The sequence below is a fragment of the Salmo salar genome, chromosome 13, assembly GCF_965601325.2.
Source record: "Salmo salar chromosome 13, fSalSal1, whole genome shotgun sequence".
NCBI classification, from domain to species: domain Eukaryota; kingdom Metazoa; phylum Chordata; class Actinopteri; order Salmoniformes; family Salmonidae; genus Salmo; species Salmo salar.
Window position 1 is genome coordinate 84,942,777 of NC_138303.1, and position 18,469 is coordinate 84,961,245.

At 42.8% G+C, this 18,469-nt stretch overlaps 1 protein-coding gene and 1 long non-coding RNA gene across 3 annotated transcripts in view; one reads left to right on the forward strand and one right to left on the reverse strand.

Moving 5' to 3' along the window:
• Positions 1–4,427: 4,427 nt before the first annotated feature.
• Positions 4,428–18,469, reverse strand: part of LOC106567868 (connector enhancer of kinase suppressor of ras 2) — a 44,901-nt gene continuing 30,859 nt past the window's right edge. Inside the window, exons 7-22 of the mRNA XM_082960397.1 lie at positions 17,080–17,139; positions 16,829–16,897; positions 16,491–16,637; positions 14,884–15,017; positions 14,407–14,612; positions 13,722–13,811; positions 9,208–9,389; positions 9,009–9,057; positions 8,677–8,855; positions 8,437–8,510; positions 8,090–8,161; positions 7,770–7,837; positions 7,518–7,621; positions 6,841–7,330; positions 4,638–4,837; positions 4,428–4,540 (exon numbers count right to left, since the gene is read on the reverse strand). Coding sequence (XP_082816523.1) covers positions 4,493–4,540; positions 4,638–4,837; positions 6,841–7,330; positions 7,518–7,621; positions 7,770–7,837; positions 8,090–8,161; positions 8,437–8,510; positions 8,677–8,855; positions 9,009–9,057; positions 9,208–9,389; positions 13,722–13,811; positions 14,407–14,612; positions 14,884–15,017; positions 16,491–16,637; positions 16,829–16,897; positions 17,080–17,139 — 2,172 coding nt within the window. The 3' untranslated portion in view covers positions 4,428–4,492. The remainder of the gene's footprint in view (positions 4,541–4,637; positions 4,838–6,840; positions 7,331–7,517; positions 7,622–7,769; positions 7,838–8,089; positions 8,162–8,436; positions 8,511–8,676; positions 8,856–9,008; positions 9,058–9,207; positions 9,390–13,721; positions 13,812–14,406; positions 14,613–14,883; positions 15,018–16,490; positions 16,638–16,828; positions 16,898–17,079; positions 17,140–18,469) is intronic.
• Positions 7,276–9,883, forward strand: LOC106567869 (uncharacterized). 2 transcript variants are annotated; one of them, XR_014380166.1, is made up of 3 exons: positions 7,276–8,205; positions 8,779–8,860; positions 9,027–9,883. It is a non-coding gene; the product is annotated as an uncharacterized LOC106567869 (long non-coding RNA). The 2 variants fall into 2 exon arrangements; XR_014380165.1 differs by having other exon boundaries at positions 8,779–9,883.

The window sequence follows — 18,469 nt, forward strand, 5'->3', positions numbered from 1 at the left end:
TACAAGAATCATTAGGTTAATGCACTGTTGGACCAAATCATGGTTTTATCCACCCATGAGGTGAGGTGACAATTTAGAATGTGGTCTTTCTACTTTTATAGGCACCCTTTCCGTTTTTTACGATCCATGATCTTGGCTGTCTAACTGATGATAGAGTCAGAGCAGGTCTCTTTGCTGATGCCACGTTTGACTTAGAATGTGAGTTTGCATGACCTCAGTTCAGAAAACCGGGCCAGCCGTTGCCAACTGATCAGCCAAAGGCTCATTAAATCAAATCAAATTTATTTATAAAGCCCTTCTTACATCAGCTGATATCTCAAAGTGCTGTACAGAAACCCAGCCTAAATCCCCAAACAGCAAGCAATGCAGGTGTAGAAGCACAATGGCTAGGAAAAACTCCCTAGAAAGGCCAGAACCTAGGAAGAAACCTAGAGAGGAACCAGGCTAACAGAGAAATTGCAAAAAAAAGAAAGTAAAAAAATTACAAATTAACAGGCCCATGGGCCGCCGGCCACGTCACCATTTAAAACATTTTTTTACACCAAACTAATTTTTTTTGCAAGAATTGCCTAATGGTCAATCCGCCCTTGTCCTCTCAGGAATAGAGCACAAAAGAAAATACTTGAAATGGAGGAATCATCATTCAGGGAGAGTTCTGGAGATGGACAAGCCTTTGTTTATTATTATTGAATAAAAAAGTAAATTAGCCACAATACGGCAAACATGTGCAACTTCCATATATTTCAAATAGCATGGTATTCTGTTTAAGTTATACAAAGCATGCTCAAACATTGAACAGTTTATAAATACAGTTATTTACCTTTTAGCAGAGATAACTTCAAAAACAAACACTTTCTCCTGTCGCTTTTACTTAAAATGTAAAATATTTCTTTGAAACACAATGTGGACGATGGGTTCACACCAGCAGTTTCCAGATCACACACACACACACCTCGGAATACAAAACCATTTACAAACATTTGGATAGATAGCATGCATACAAAAATAGACACGTGTTTCTGATCAATGCTTCACAATTTACAGTACTGGTTTATTATTGCCAGTCCTCGTCTCTGTGCACCAGTTTCTGTTTATTATAAGAGAGAAATTCCACCCTGCAGCCATAATCTATGTTCACCCAGTCCTGGAGTGTTAATACTTTCAGAATCTCTGAGGCACAACACTGAAGTTGAAAGAACCTCCTTACATTTTGTGCTGACATACCAGTTGTGTGATATCCAGTTTATGAAATAAATATATACGCTTAACATACTGTACACTCTCATAACACACAGACATACAGTACATACTCATTTACCATTCACACATGCATAACATAAACATTGTAGACATCAAAAATACAATTGCTTATTATAGTTAATTTAGGATCAAGATTAATTGTAGTGATACTGTGCACAACCCTGGCATAGTCTTCAGAACAGACAGTACTGTACAGAAGCAGAAGGTTCTAACATGGTCATGCAGGTGAGCAGTGAGTTAAAGGGTGCCCCACTAATGCAATCTTTCAGATGGGTGGAAAAATCCAATATCATCAAACCAGAATAGGCTGTGGATGTCATGGTTGCCTTCTAGAAAAATAAATCAAACAATACATTCCTCCACAGACAATGTTCTGAGAGCGAGTGGGAGAGTGAGTGAATGAGTCAATGAGATGGGGTGGACAGAAACCCAGAGTGAGTTGTATGTGTGTTGAAGAGATAAAAAGACATAACGTGACATTTTCCTCACACAAAACAATGAACTGTGCAAAAAATACCATCAAATTCAGGCCAGGATTCAATCAGATCAGCGCTAACCCCGGTAGTGACAAACGCATAGCTAAATATTGCTTTTGACAGCTGCAACGCAGTTACACCTTCCACCCCCTAAACGAAAGCAATATTAAGCTATGCATTTGTCGGTTACCGCGGGTTAGCGCTGATCTGATTGAATCCTGGCCTCACTATATTCTCCAGTGCAATTTATGTTGTAACTTTCCTTTAACCTTTTCACACTTGAGTTCCAAATATCTCTAACTGTCGCCCCTGCGTGAGTTTTTTCATGAGCGTGATGTCAGAATGCTCTCACTGTTCCAAAATTTGATTGTTACACAACAGGACAGTTACCCGCGCTGCCCTCAAACCAAGGCACACTGCCTGCTAATTATCAATAGGCTATGTTTCAACTTGTCAATTTCAAATTATTTTCGAACAAGTTTTATTTTCTAACAAAAGTTTGGATTGAGGTGTGTTCCGCCTCCTCGTTAATTTGCATAAGAAGTAGCCCATTTCACTCTTGCTGACAATTTATGTTTGAGGCTTTACTGAGCAGACAAACATCTCTCTTCAATTTGAGCCCAAGACATTGCGCATCTCTCGTCAGAACAGGGCTTGCACAAACATTTTCCCCCAGCACATTTTCTGGCTGGGGCCCGCATTGTCTTCATGGTTCTTTGTCTTACAAATTGGACTTTGGACATGTGTACGTTCCTATCAAAGTAAGTGGCTTATTTTCTGTATATCGTGTTATTTCCTTTTTATTTAACAAGGCAAATCAGTTTAGAACAAATTCTTATTTACCAAAAGGCAAAAGGCCTCCTGTGGGGACGGGGGCTGGGATTAAAAATAAATTAAAATGTAATAAAAATATAGGATAAAACACACATCACAATCCAGATGTTTGTATGGATCATAATGTATTTACTCTTTTATTAACATGTTTTCAAGTACTGGTGACAAATAATGCATTCCGATTCTTGCATAGATTGTAATGGACACAAATGATGCGTGTAAAATACTTGAATGTTGTACTGATTATGATGAGCTAATGCTAAGCTATTTGCCAGCTATGTGTGGTGCCATGTTTGTGAACATTCTGTTTGTCAGACCAAAGATGTTATAACAACTCGACTGACTTATGGTGCTTTCAAGACAACTGTGAACTCTGAAAAATACTAGGTAAAATCATGACGTCAATGATCTTCGGGTCAGAAAGTTGGAGCTCTAGAAAGAGGCCCGAGTTCCCGAGGGACGAGGAGACGTTCAAAATGTTCTTCCTGAGTTCCCAGTTGTCTTGAACGCGGCATCAGATTGTAACTTTGGTACCTCGGGGTTACCAGCTCCGATCCCTCTTTCCATGGGGTTTATTTTTATTTAGCTTATAACCTTCTTGTGTTTGCCCCCCATTTATTGATAAATTCCCCATCAAAGTAGTATTTCCTGCATCATATCCCCACAAGATACCTTCCCCCATTTCTACCCCCAATGGATTTGAAAACCCCCCCACAAATGAAAGGAACACCCCCACAAACCCCCCTAAAATGGTTTCATCCCTGTTTTAGGTTTTGCGCTATGGTTAGGCTAGGCAGTAGGCTTGTATTTGATGTGAGGTAAAAACATTTTATTTGCTTTGTGATTTGTCAAAAATGGTTAACGACTTGTCAAGTCATGTGTTCCAGTTCTTGTATACACTGTAACAAGTACATCAACAATTTGTAATATGCTGAAAAGTGGCTAAACTAAGTTTAATATTTTTCAGGCAATAAGCGCAGCAATCGTTGATTTTGTTTATTTGCGTTTTATAGTGAATAGCATTCTGGGATTAGGGAGTTTTCGCTTGTCAAACGTAAACCAACATGGCTGCCATCATAAAGAATTGAGCTGCTGTTAGCATAGCTGACACGCATTTCTTTTCTAAACAACATTACGTTAGTCTCGTGCTCACCAGAGATGTGGTACATTGTAAACTAGTCTAGCTGTTAGGTCACCAACTTTATGTTTTATTTTTCTGTCAGTGCAACTTGTTATTTAGACTGGTTTATGGAATGAGTTTGGCTGTGGATGTGTTCCATGTGATGCTTAGATGATGAAGTTCGCATTTATCTTTTACAATAAAATATAAAATTGAGGAATAAAGTTTAAGACCTTTTATTTTCCATCAGTACAACAAAAATATTTAGATGCTGTTCAGACAACAATGGTGTTTAGACGCGTTTGTTGCATCATAGGTTCTGTTACAACTGTTCCAATCACGTATTTGAGACCGCACGCTGCAGGGACCACTCAACAATGATTACATAAATACATGATTGTACGCATCAAAGGATTAACAATGTCTTATAAGAAGAAGAATATTATTGAACCAGAGTTTAAGTAAATAGTGTGAACATGCATTGCACGCATTTTATGATGCAAACTTGGATATTTAGTCATCCCATCTATTTAATATGTTATGGTTATTTTGCTCACTGAACAAACTATTTTGCATGAGGAAAGGTCCTTAGAAGCAGATGTGGGCATGTAGAGAGAGTGAGTGACTGTGTGAGAGAGAGAAAGAGAGGGAGAAAGAGAGGGGTGGGTGTAACACTGGTTGTTATGGTTGTCTTCCAGGGATGAGGGGATGTCTGGGGTAGGGCAGTAAGGGCACGTCCCTTGGCAGGATATATGGGGTGACTGTAATGGTGCTGCTGGGTCCATGGTCTGTTCCACATAGGCTATCCTAAAAAACCCAACGATGGGTCAGAGTCCTGAAGAGGGACATTCTGTCAGGAGGAGAGAAGAGGACAATTTAAGAGGTAATACACTGTATACACTACAAACACAGTACACACACACTATATTCTATAGGTCCTGTCATACCTTGAGAGCACTCTGTAGGATGCGGAGACGGTGCAGCTTTTCACTGAGCAGTGGGTCGTTGACGCGGCGGACAAATGAGCGTTTGTACTCCAGACGGGAGGAGGGCCGGTGATCGCCTATGGAGGACAGGTTGGCCCTCTCCAGGGCCCGGTACAGGTCCCCCAAAGAGTCAGCCTGAGGACGTCCCTCCCGCTCACAGCCTGATGACAAGCAGATTCACCATACGTGTCATTCATCTGCTGTTTTATTTTGCACCACATAACAACAACATGCATGTGAATCTAGATCTCAGCACAGCATTGCACTTCCTCAAGGGCAGGCAACACACACACAGTAGGCTGCTACTGTGGAAACCTGAAAATAACTGTGCAGTGACGCTCCCCATCCAACCTGACAGAGCTTGAGAGGATCTGCAGAGAAGAATGGGAGAAACTCCCAAAAGACAGGTGTGCCAAGCTTGTAGCGTCATACCCAAGAAGACTCGAGGCTGTAATCGCTGCCAAAGGTACTTCAACAAAGTACTGAGTAAAGTGTCTGAATACTTATGTAAATGCAGTATTTCAGTTTTTGCTTCGTCATTATGGGGTATTGTGTGTAGATTGATGAGAAAAAAAAACGATTGAATTGATTTTAGAATAAGGCTGTAATGTAACAATGTGGAAAAAGTGAAGGGGTCTGAATACTTTCCCGAATGCACTGTATACTGCCCTCTTATGGTGCTATTGTCACATAGCGCTTATCTTGTTAAGTTATCTGGCAAGCTTTGTGGACTCAAACAGAAAGGTTTTGTGTCTGGTGGTTGTCATACTATGTTGTGCATTTGTGAGACATGCTGTGTGTTTCGGGGGTCAGTTGTAAATCTGTGCCTCTTGAAGTGTATCATGCAGTGTTTGCTGCATGTTTTGTGTTAGATATAGTCTACAGAGAGAGCAGTAGAGAAATTAGGACAGAAAAAAAGTCCCCTTAGGCATGTTTCTTTGTCCTCTTCAAAGTTGAACATTAACATGGGCTGAAAGGATTCTTCTTCACCCCCCTCCCCCCAAAACACACAAACACACATGCGTTTGTGTGTGTGTCTGTGTGTCTATTTGTTATCTAAGGGCAGACTTGAACATTTAAGTACATATGTTTGCTTGCCTCTACGAGTGACATATATGGATTTATGGAGGTGTTATATGTATCTTTGTACTGAATGCATTTATGTGTTTGTGTTTGTTATGTACTGTATATGGATGTACGAACTTGTCAGGATATGGCTGTAAGCTACCTCTCTCTGTCTCTCTATAGGGCATGTACATCAAATCGACATATGACGGCCTGCATGTCATCACTGGAACTACAGAGGGAGTGAGTATATCTTCAACATGCTCAGTCAGGGCTATGAAGCCATTTGGCATGTAAATCATTCTCCTATGATACAGACGGAGAAGTGTCACTCATGGCTGTGTCACAGTGAATCCCATTAATGACAGTGAACAGCATCAGGCCAATCCGTTTTTATAGCTGTGTGATGTGTCTTCCTGTCCATAAGTCTCTGGCTGACCGCTGTAAGAAAATCCACGCAGGCGATGAAGTCATCCAGGTCAATCATCAGACAGTGGTGCGTCTCTCTCTCTCTTATTAACTTATATTATCTCTCTGCCCATCCCCTTTATCTTATTCTCATCTTACGTTTACATACTGGTATATGACTACCCTATGATTACTACTACGCTTGTGTGAAAGGTCGCCCTATGTGTTTTTCATTGTACGTGTGTGTGTGTGCCTGTAAGACATCAAGGAGGGGGTTGGGCTGCCAGGATGAATTAGGGTCAATTAGGACACTAAGATTTCACTTGACTTTAGAATAGTGTCCTGGAGGTCTGTAGGGATGGGGCTGGTCTAAATCTCAGACAATCAGCAAAGTCTGTGACACAGACTGTGTCTGAACAATGCCTTTAATTAGCAACGTCACTCACTACTGGTTACCAGGTTATAACCCTATAAGTACTAATTTCCATTTAAGTATATTCAACTATTTATACCCATCAAGTTATATCCTAGAATGTATATCCTAGAATGTGGCAGAGAGAGTGAGAGTGAGGTTGTTGTCAAATCTCTTTCTTCTCTGCCTCACAGTGTCATGTCTCTCCATTTCATGGCGTCATCGTGGCTGTCACATCTCTTTGTCCTGTGTCTCAGTCATGTCTCAGTAGTGTCTCACCTGTGTCTCTGGCCAGCTGGTAGCGGTGGTGGTCCCTGTGGTCAGAGGCGCTGGCTGAGGCGGAGAGGATGGCATGGAGCCCACTGTCTCGGGGAAGGGTGAAGCTACGGGGTTTCCCCCCAGCCTCTACAGGGACACTGGGGCTGAGTTGCAGGGGCAGTGGGCCATAGTGCTCCTGCAGCAGGCTGCGCTGAGCAGGGAGGGTTGACTGGCGGCGGTACTCCACAGACAGGCCACCTCCTCCAGGGGAACGCAGCAGGGCCTCCTCCAGGGGCAGGGTCTGCAGGTAGTGGAGCCCCGTGCTGCCCAGGGGAGTCTCAATCAAGTCCTGCCACGAACGCCGTTGGCTGGAAGACTTCTGACCAGGGGAGCCGCCCCCGCTGCCCTCCTGTGGCTCGGGGTGGAACTCCTCATGAGAGGAGTGTGACTGGAAGGTTTCAGCGGAGAGGCGGCCATGTTTGGGCTCCAGGTATGGACTCATCTGGGACACCTAAAGAGAACCAGACAGAGAGGTGTAATGGGATTGTAACAGTTATTAATATAAATACCAGAATGATAAAACAAAGAAGGAAGAGACGCAGCTAGAGAGGTATATAATGGCATTGTAACAATAATGTAAATAACATTAAAAGTATGCACAGAGTTGTTGTCTAACTTTTAGAGAGAGATTAACTTGCCGAGGGGGGCCTGGGGTAGCTGTCGTAGGGGGGTGGAGGGCTGTCCTGTTTGGGTATTGTTGACGGCATCTCCATTTCCTCATGGTCACTTTCACTCCAGTATTCTGGTGATGATGACAAGGAAGAAGCAGAAAAGAGGACACGTCACCATCAGAAAGAGAATGTGGGGGGATTTTCTAAAGTAGGGAAAACAAAGCGGCTATTGTCCTTTATTATTGCCAGCTTTATTAATGTGTATTCATGTATTCTCACCCTGGTCCTGTCGGATCCTCTCCTGCTCCGAGTAACCTGCCACTGCCATGGTCAGACGACTCAGCCACCTGTGAGGGAACAACACTAATGAAACGTGACAGCTACACACCATTCCAGATCTCACACACCACACACCATTCTGTTATCCCCTGTTGTTTATGCATCTCACATCAGCTCACCTGGTCATCTGCCTAGCCCTATTTTCCTACACTTTTCAGGCTTCTGTCAGTCTGTCTCACCTCCTTGTCTCTTCCTGTCTCCCCCTCTCATATCTCAGCTCTGTGTCAGCTACAGTAATCATCACTGACAGTGACTCTCACCTATTCATGTCATCCACATTGTCTGCTGCAAAGTAGAAACTCTTGATCTTTGGATGGCAGGCCTTGAAAGCACTGGAACACGGAAACATGATGTTAAGGACAGATTCCACCATACTGTAAATATCCTGGGGCACATACACAGACTGCATATTCTGTACTGTACATAGAGACACAAGACACCCATAAACATATATTGCATTTAAAGACACACACACACACACACACACACACACACACACACACACACACACACACACACACACACATGTCGAGGTTCACAGAGACAAACGGACCACAAGACTCAAATATGAATGAATTGGTATACAAACACAAATACATGTACTCACTACTTCCTACGGCACTCAGATGCACGATCAATCTTGAATTCAGGGAGACTTACAAAGCCCTCTGCCTTTTCATCCTGAGGGAGGAAAAAACACAATATCATATATTGTTCTGACACCCATTCATTTTCTGACACATACAAAAAATATAAAGGGATGGTTTACATTTTAGATCAGATAATCAGGACAGGAAGCCATGGTACTACAAATCAGCAAGTCTGTTAGTGTCACTCACACACTCACCTCCTCATTCATGTACCAGTACAGGCAGGTATCTTTCAGGATGAACCAGTACTTTTTCCACTTCTGGGAGAAATAACTTTTAGCATCCTTCTTCTTCCACAGCCAGCCCTCACAGTCCCCACGCCCCAGGTCCTTACAGGAGATACGCCTCTTACTGATGGAGGACAGAGAGCCACCTACTGAAGTGAGGAGAGAGGAGGAGAGGGGTAGCAATGAAGGGACTCTATTGGGTGATCTGCTGTCAGCATACATTTATGTATCTACAGTAGGTGTATGTACTCCATATTTGAGACTGTACATGGGGTATGAACTGTAGGTTTTGAATAACTCACCTTTACTTTTCTTCCTAGACCTTGAGAGCAGCGAGGATCGTTCAAACATCTACAAAATACCACACATGAAATTGAGAGATAGCAATACACATTGATCTGTCTCCACTGTTATCAGTCCTCAAAATAACTTACCATAATCACAACAAACAAACTGTATAAGTCAGTGTTGTCTCAGGGGTCTGGGACCAGTGGGACTTACATGGTAGAGGGAGGCAGAGTCAGAGCTGGACGTGGACATGGAGACCTCCATCTGGAGGGCTGGGTGGAGGGCGTAGTGGGCAGGGCTGCTTTTGTCACTCTTCTTCCTGCTGCGTCCTGTCAGGTACTCCTCTGGCATGGCCTTGTCCTCACTCTGACTCACATAGCGCAGCAGGGAGTTTTCTATGGGAGCAGGAAAGGCCAGCAATTCTATCACTTTGTCTAATGCCATTTGATTCTATAGACCTACAATGTGTACATCATTTCTACCTACTGAATATTAATTGTGCTGTAACTTAGTTAAAAACCTCTACTGGATCAGTGTCCCGAAATCGGGACAGTTGCTGCTCAATATTTTACTTGAATGGCGTTGTAAACAAAAGCCAACTTTCCGGGGCATAGACATGTCTTATATGGTCAGAAAGCTTAAATGTTGTTAACCTAACCACAGTGTACAATTTACAGTAGATATTACAGCTAAAAAATACCATGCTATTGTTAGAGGATAGTGCACAACAACAAAACACTTTTATCAAGGCAACTGGTTTGATACATTCACCTCTGACGGTATATAATGTACTTACATTCAGTAATCTTGCTCTGATTTGCCATCCTGAGGGTACCAGAGACAGAATGCAGCATAGTTTTGTTTGATAAAATAAATTGTTATATCCTAACACGATCCATGTTTTATACAGCATTTCGTGTGAATTCCAACTCTTTCAACAAAACAATCTATGAAATCTAACCGGCTAAACCTTGTTTCACCCGGTCAATTTTGGTTTCTGTGCAATCCTCAGACAATCTAGAAGGCAACCCAAAAATTGTTAATCATTTTACATTACGTATTGGCTACATAACATGTCAATTAGCCCATGAAGGACAGCCCTCATTATGCACCAATGAGACAGGCGGTGTTGACTTGATTGACCGTCTCTTGCTCCAATGACCACCTATCATTTTGAAACATAGCTAGCTAGATAGCCAATGAGCTGGGCTTTACATGAGAATGTGATGGTCCTTTGTAGGACTAATGGCCATTGTCTTATGGCTCCGCGCAACACGATTCATTCCCCATTGAAAATCCACAAAGTTTTCTCAAAACTGAAAAAGTACAACATGGCTGCTAAGAGTATAAACGCTAAATCGAACTTCAAGTATACACATTTGGATGATATTATTGCAGAAATTGACCGTGAGAGTGAAACGAGTAGTCCTGCGAGCAAGAAAGATTGGAAGGAGAAGGTAACGTTACTTTTATATCTGTAAGTAAAATACATGTTTTCTTCCCGTGCTAATCCAGTTGTTTAAATAGATGCATATTCATTTAAGATATTTGTCTTTGATTTCTATACATGTACAGTATATATAATATATAGACTTAAGGCATACAATATATTAGTATAGTCTGTGTATGTTATGTTGGCTATGACATGCTGTGGCTGTGGTTTTTGAGCGTCTTATAGGCTATTGGTCCTCGTATTTCATTATAGTGATTGTGTTCCCCATACTCTATATAGATAAACAAACGGGCAACATTTTTAGAACACCAACTCATTCAAGGGTTTTTCTTTATTTTTTTTACTATTTTCTACATTGTAGAATAACAGTGAAGACATCACAACTATGAAATAACACATAACACATCCCAAACCATCTCAATTTTGTTGAGGTCAGGGGATTGTGGAGGCCAGGTCATCTGATGCAGCAATCCATCACTCTCCTTGGTAAAATAGCCCTTACACAGCTTGGAGGTGTGTTGGCTCATTGTCCTGTTGAAAAACAAATGATAGTCCCACTAAGCCCAAACCAGATGGGATGGCGTATCGATGCAGAATGCTGTGGTAGCCATGCTGGTTAAGTGTGCCTTGAATTCGAAATAAATCACAGACAGTGTCACCAGCAAAGCACCCCCACACCATAACACCTCCTCATCAATACTTTACGGTCGGAAATACACATGCGGAGATCATCCGTTCACCCACAACGTGTCTCACAAAGACACGGCAGTTAGAACAAAAAATCTCAAATTTGGATTCCAGACCAAATGACAAATTTCCACCGGTCTAATGTCCATTGCTCGTGTTCCTTAGCCCAAGCAAGTCTCTTCTTATTGGTGTCCTTTAGTAGTGGTTTCTTTGCAGCAATTCAACCATGAAGGCCTGATTCATGCAGTCTCCTCTGAACAGTTGTTCTTGAGATGTGTCTGTTACTTGAACTCTGTGAAGCATTTATTTGGGCTGCAATTTCTGAGGCTGGTAACTCTAATGAACTTATCCTCTGCAGCAGAGGTAACTCTTGGTCTTCCATTCCTGTGGCGGTCCTCATGAGAGCCAGTTTCATCATAGCGCTTGATGGTTTTTGCGACTGCACTTGAAGAAACTTTCAAAGTTCTTGAAATGTTCCGTATTGACTGACCTTCATGTCTTAAAGTAATGATAGACTGTCATTTATCTTTGCTTATTTGAGCTGTTCTTGCCATAATATGGTGTTTTACCAAATAGGGCTATCTTCTGTATACCCCCCCTACCTTGTCACAACACAACTGATTGGCTCAAACGCATTAAGAAGGAAAGAAATTCCACAAATTAACTTTTAAGAATGCACACCTGTTAATTGAAATGTATTCCAGGTGACTACCTCATGAAGCTGGTTGAGAGAATGCCAAGAGTGTGCAAAGCTGTCATAAAGGCAAAGCTTTTGACCGGTAGTGTATGTGTTGTGTATTTGATGTATTGATGCAGTGCTAACCCCCTACTAAAATAAAGGTTAAATAAAATAAGTAATGGTAAACTTGAGTTCTAACTGATTTTTTTAAAATCCTCAATAGTGTTAGAGACTCCTCCATCCCCCACTCATTCAAACGTAGGACCTGAATCCTCCAGTCTGACCCTCCTGCTGTGTCTCGCTACACACCCTACCCCCGCCCGGCAATCTAGAGGTGTGAAGGTTGTACCTTTTATGTATGTAAGCTAATGATCCATCATGTATGACATTCCTGGGAGTGTGTAAACTTACATATTTTATTACCATAGCATTTTTGTATGTTCCCAATTTGGCCACTTGGGTACATTTGGGCAAACTCGGGACACCTGGGAGACTTGATACAAAATATTATGTAGATCTCTCATTCTTGAATGTATCAGTCTGACACTTTGCACACACACTGCTGCCTTCTTGTGGGAAAAATCTAAATTACACCCAGCTTCCTATGTCAATGTATGGCCTTTCTTTTGCATTTCAAAGATGACACAACAAAAATATAAATAGAGAATGCATGTTTTTTTTTGTTGTTTTATCTTTTACCAGATCTAATGTGTTATATTCTCCTATATTAATTTCACATTTCCACAAACTTCAAAGTGTTTCCTGTCAAATAGTATCAAAAATATGCATATCCCTGCTTAAGGTCCTGAGCTACAGGCAGTTAGATTTGGGTATGTCATTTTGGGCGGAAATTGAGCTGAAGGGTCCGATCCTTAAGAGATTTTAATGCCAACTTAAACAATAGCGGAAAAACAAGCCAAGCCAAAATCCAATTCTAGAGATTGTGTAATGATTGTTTGGATGAAAGTGGACAGTTGTGTGACTTGTGAGCATTAGGGCCTTATGGCTGGAGTAAGGCCCACTGACGAATGTCCTCCATCTGACTTATGGGCTAGTTTTGTGAGTCATGTCATTGGGAAGTGTAATTGATGTTTTGTGTAATCCTGTGGTGTGTCCAGGCATTCGACTTTAGGGCTCTAAGGCTTTACTCTGCCTTGTCATTCAGACAAATATCTAGACTTCACTCAAACTCCATTACCGCACTGAAACAACATAGCCATTCCTAAAGGACTGTCATTATGTTGATATTTGCAGGGCATTTCCCTCAAAAATAGAAATAAATGTTGCATTCAAGGCAGAAATTCAATATATCAAAGATACTGCCTCTTGACAAAAAGGCAGATAAATATAGCACCCTCACTGATGCTGAAAAGCCCACTGGAACAATAGACTGACTGCCACCACCCCCTTCAGGAATCATAAACATAATATCACAATGTCTGCCTCTCAGACGGAAACAAGGCCATTCGCTCTCTTCCTACTCTGTTTGCCACTGGACTTGGCAGCAACCAATGAAATGCACGAATCTTGGGAAGATCCTGGCTACAGTTGCCAAGGCAACGACATACAGTACCTTCAAGACCCAAAAGCAGAGAAAGAGACTGAGAGAAAGAAGTGAGAGAGGAAGAGAGAGAGCAGGAAGGACTAATTAAGATATACAGGAAAAAAGGGACAGATAAAGAGGATAGCTAATTCAGTATCATATCTATCATGCACTGAGCCCTGCCTCACATGGCTGCTCAGCCTCCCGGTCCCTTGGCTAAGACATCTGAGATGGGGAGGTAGAAAACCCGTCCCTGGCCCAATTATGAGAGATTTCCACCCACTCACCTCTGCTGCTTTCTCTCTCTTTCTGTCTCCCCTCTCTCTTTATCTCTCCCTCTCTCTCCATCCCAGCCTCCCACTCACCTCTCCTGCTCTCTCTTTTCAGCTTGGCCGAGTCTTCATAGTCTCCCACCCAGTTATATTCCACTGGCATGGAGATGGGTCTAAGCCTGCCTGGAGCACACAGCACAGATAACATACAACATATCAGACCTACCCAGGAACATGAAAGAGCTACAAACATTCTATATTAACACCACAGTGACACAAACACTAACATTACAAACACAGAAGGGATTGCATAGGAACAAGTGCACCACAGGCATCCCACATCCAAACACATAGCCTTGGACTGGGTTAATGCCATATCTGGGGGATTGATATCCCACACCCAAACACACAGCCTTGGACTGGGTCATGCCATATGTGGGAGATTAACATCCCACACCCAAACACACAGCCTTGGACTGAGTCATGCCATATGTGGGAGATTGACATCCCACACCCAAACACACAGCCTTGGACTGAGTCATGCCATATGTGGGAGATTGACATCCCACATCCAAACACACATTCTTGGACTGGGTTAATGCCATATCTGGGGGATTGACATCCCACATCCACACACACAGCCTTGGACTGGGTCATACCATATGTGGGGGATTGACATCACTCATACAAACACACAGGGTTGGACTTGATCTTACCATACAGTATGTAGGGGGCTGACATCCCTCATACAAATATGCAGGCTTGGACTGGGTCATACCATAAGTGGGGGTGCTGTCCCTGCGGGCAGGTGGAGGTCCATGGTTCTGGTCGTACTCGTAGCAGTAGAGAATGGCATCCTCCTCGACCAGAGGAAAACGTCGGCGACACTCCTGGTCCAGGAAGGAGTTGGGGGACTCAGAGCCCTTGGCTACCGGGACTTCAGCTTGGAGGTCATCGTCACCTGGTAGATTCCCCTTGTCATCTCTGCAGCACAGATCATGGAGAGAGTCTGTTTGCCTACGGAGCATCGACTGCGTAGGTAAACCTAAACAAACTCATATACTACAAGGCATATACATCACCCCTCAAAAGGGAACAAACTGACTAAATAAACAGACTATCGTAATTACACAGGTAAACCATTGTACAATATTTCACTGCAGTTAGCTTACTCACAACATATGAACAGTGACTACACTGTAATCCCTAAGGTAAGGCATACAGTATGTCATAGTGAGGCAGCTTGTGTGTGTACCTGGGGGTGTATGGTTCATCAGGGGGCGGGGGGATGAAGAGGTCCTGCAGGGCACAGCTGTCTCTCCTGGACGGGGTGCTCAGGGTACTGGTGGGCGTGGCCACACTGCTGCTGGGGCTCTGAGGGATGATGGGCTGTGAGGAGAGAGAGATAAAGAGGGGGGAGAAGGGGGAGAGAGAGAGAGGGGGTTCGTTTTCTGACATACTGCAGTGATGTGTAGTTTCGTAAACAGTTTAAGACTACGCTTAATCAAACCATTAGAGCTTCAATATGTGTGAATTGCTTGTTTCTCAGTTGGAGAATGGCTAGAGGCAGGGTCAGGCCATGGAACATATATTTCATCCTTTTCATTTGATGTGACTATAAATTCAAAGCATAAGACAATAACTGAATCTGGATGCATGATGAAACAAGAGGAAGAGGAAGGTAGGGAGAGGAGAAGAGAGGTAGCAGAGAAGAGGTAAAGGTGAGGGGGAGGCGGCAGAGCTCTGATGCGCTCCAGTTGGTCAGGGCCCCAGGATGGAGGGAGGAAAACAGCACTTAGCCCAGCATGGGACTCAGAGGGGGGGGCAGGGATGAAGTCACATATGCCCCTCACACACACGCTTCCTCCACGCACCAGTTCAGATACGACACCTATATTACACAACGTTTTGGGGCAGAATATGACACACAGACAGACACAGTCACAAAAACTCACTGCTTTACCGAGACCCACCAACATACAAATGCACTCTCCTGATTGCATACTCACCGACACCATGCACAGACAGTCACATACTATGCACATGCAAAAGTTCACACACCATCTCAGCCATGAACCTACTGATAAGATAGATGTATACAGTACATAAATCACTTCTCACTAACACAGAGGCTGTGTCTGTGTCCATATATACTATAAAGTAACCACTATAAAGCCCCGCCTTATTACAGCTCACTGGTCACCATAGCAGCACCCACCCGCAGCACTCGCTCCAGCAGATATATTTCACTGGTCACCCCCACAGCCAATTCCTCCGTTGGCCGCCTTTCCTTCCTGTTCTCTGCTGCCAATGACTGGGACGAACTGTAAAAATCGCTGAAGCTGGAGACTCTTATCTCCCTCACTAACTTCAAGCACCAGCTATCAGAGCAGCTCACAGATCATTGCACCTGTACATAGCCCATCTGTAAATAGCCCATCCAACTACCTCATCCCCATACTGTATTTATTTATTTATTTTGCTCCTTTGCACACCAGTATATCTACTTGCACATTCATCTTCTGCACATCTATCACTCCAGTGTTTAATTGCTATATCGTAATTACCTCGCCACCGTGGCCTATTTTATTACCTCCCTTATCTTACCTCATTTGCACACACTGTATATATACTTTTTTCCCCTACTGTATTATTGACTGTATGTTTGTTTATTCCATGTGTAACTCTGTGTTGTTGTATGTGTCGAACTGCTTTGCTTTATCTTGGCCCGGTCACAGTTGTAATTGAGAACTTGTTCTCAACTAGCCTACCTGGTTAAATAAAGGTGAATTAAACAATTTTTAAAAAAACATAAAAAACACACATTCATCAGTTGTGTGGAGGTTGAAAGTGTTGTCATACTTGCAGGGCTAAGGGTTTCCATCTCATGTTCTTCAGTAGTGCTGGGGTGGATGTCAGCGTGCTCTGTGGGCGCTTCTTCAGAGTCAGCATAACACCCCCGGGGTCCCCGCGCAAAGAATTCACCAAGTTCTTCAACTGCCAGCCCACCTAGCGCCACACGCCAACAAACACACACACAAACACACACACATAATGAAAAACACATAGGGCGACCTTTCACACAAGCATAGTAGTAATCATAGGGTAGTCATATACCAGTATGTAAACGTAAGATGAGAATAAGATAAAGGGGATGGGCAGAAAGATAATATAAGGTAAGAAGAGAGGGAGAGACGCACCACTGTCTGATGATTGACCTGGATGACTTCATCACCTGCGTGGATTTTCTTACAGCGGTCAGCCAGAGACTTATGGACAGGAAGACACATCACACAGCTATAAAAACGGATTGGCGTGATGCTGTTCAGTCATTAATGGGATTCACTGTGACACAGCCATGAGTGACACTTCTCCGTCTGTATCATAGGAGAATGATCTACATGCCAAATGGCTTCATAGCCCTGACTGAGCATGTTGAAGATATACTCACTCCCTCTGTAGTTCCAGTGATGACATGCAGGCCGTCATATGTCGATTTGATGTACATGCCCTATAGAGAGACAGAGAGAGGTAGCTTACAGCCATATCCTGACAAGTTCGCACATCCATATACAGTACATAACAAACACATCAATTAATTACGTTTGAAAGATACATATAACACCTCCATAAATCCATATCGTAAATATTCAATCGGTCCCTGTCAATCATAGAGGCAAACAGACAATCGTACTAAAATGTTCAAGCCTGCCCTTCGATGGGCTGTAAGTGCATAACAAATAGACACACAAACACACACACTCAGTGCATTTCAGTCTGAGTGAAATGAGAGTAAGAGGTTTATTTTTGTCCCATTCGGCCCACTCCTCTGTTCAGGTTATATTGACTGTACGGTATGTGAAAAGCCCTGTGGCCCTCTGTGTGGTCTGTGCATATGTTTGTGTGTGGGGGTGGGAGCTTACAGCCCCAAGCAGGACAGTCATATCTAAGTGCAAGTCAGAGCAAACATGGAGGTTTTAGATAACAGTTTATGTCCACATATTGTATAGGAGAAATAAAGTAAATACAGTGTATTCGGAAAGTATTCAGACACCTTCACTTTTTCCACATTTTGTTACCTTACAGCCTTATTCTAAAATGGATTAAATTGTTCCCCCCCATCAATCTATACACAATACCCCATAATAACAAAACAAAAACAGCTTTTAAGAATTGAAAAAAACAACAGAAATATCACATTTACATAAATATTCAAACCCTTTACTCAGTACTTTGTTGAAGCACCTTTGACAGTGATTAAAGCCTTGAGTCTTCTTGGGTATGATGCCACAAGCTTGGCACACCTGTTTTTGGGGAGTTTCTCACATTCTTCTCTGCAGATCCTCTCAAGCAAACTCCAAGTGGGCTGTCATTGTCACAAGTATCTTCGTCTTCTGACGATAATGCGAAATCGTCATCGGAAAAGGTAGACCAATACGCAGCAGGTGTGCAGTTGTTCATTTTGAACATTTAATGAAATCAACACGAATACAAAACCAACAAACAAGAAAACGAACGATAAACTGACAGTCTGCAAAGCATAGGCTCAACACAGAACAATCACCCACAAATCACACACACAAACACACCCTAATATATGGGACTCTCAATCAAAGGCAGATAGACAACACCTGCCTTCAACTGAGAGTCCCAACCCCAATTAACCAAACATAGAAACACACACACCAGACTAACCATAGAATACAAACACATAGACCATCAACCAAAAACCCGGAAATACTAAATCAATCACCCTTTACACAAACACACCACCCCGAACCACATAAAACAAATACCCTCTGCCACGTGACAGTACCCCCCCCCCCCCCCCCCCCTTAAAG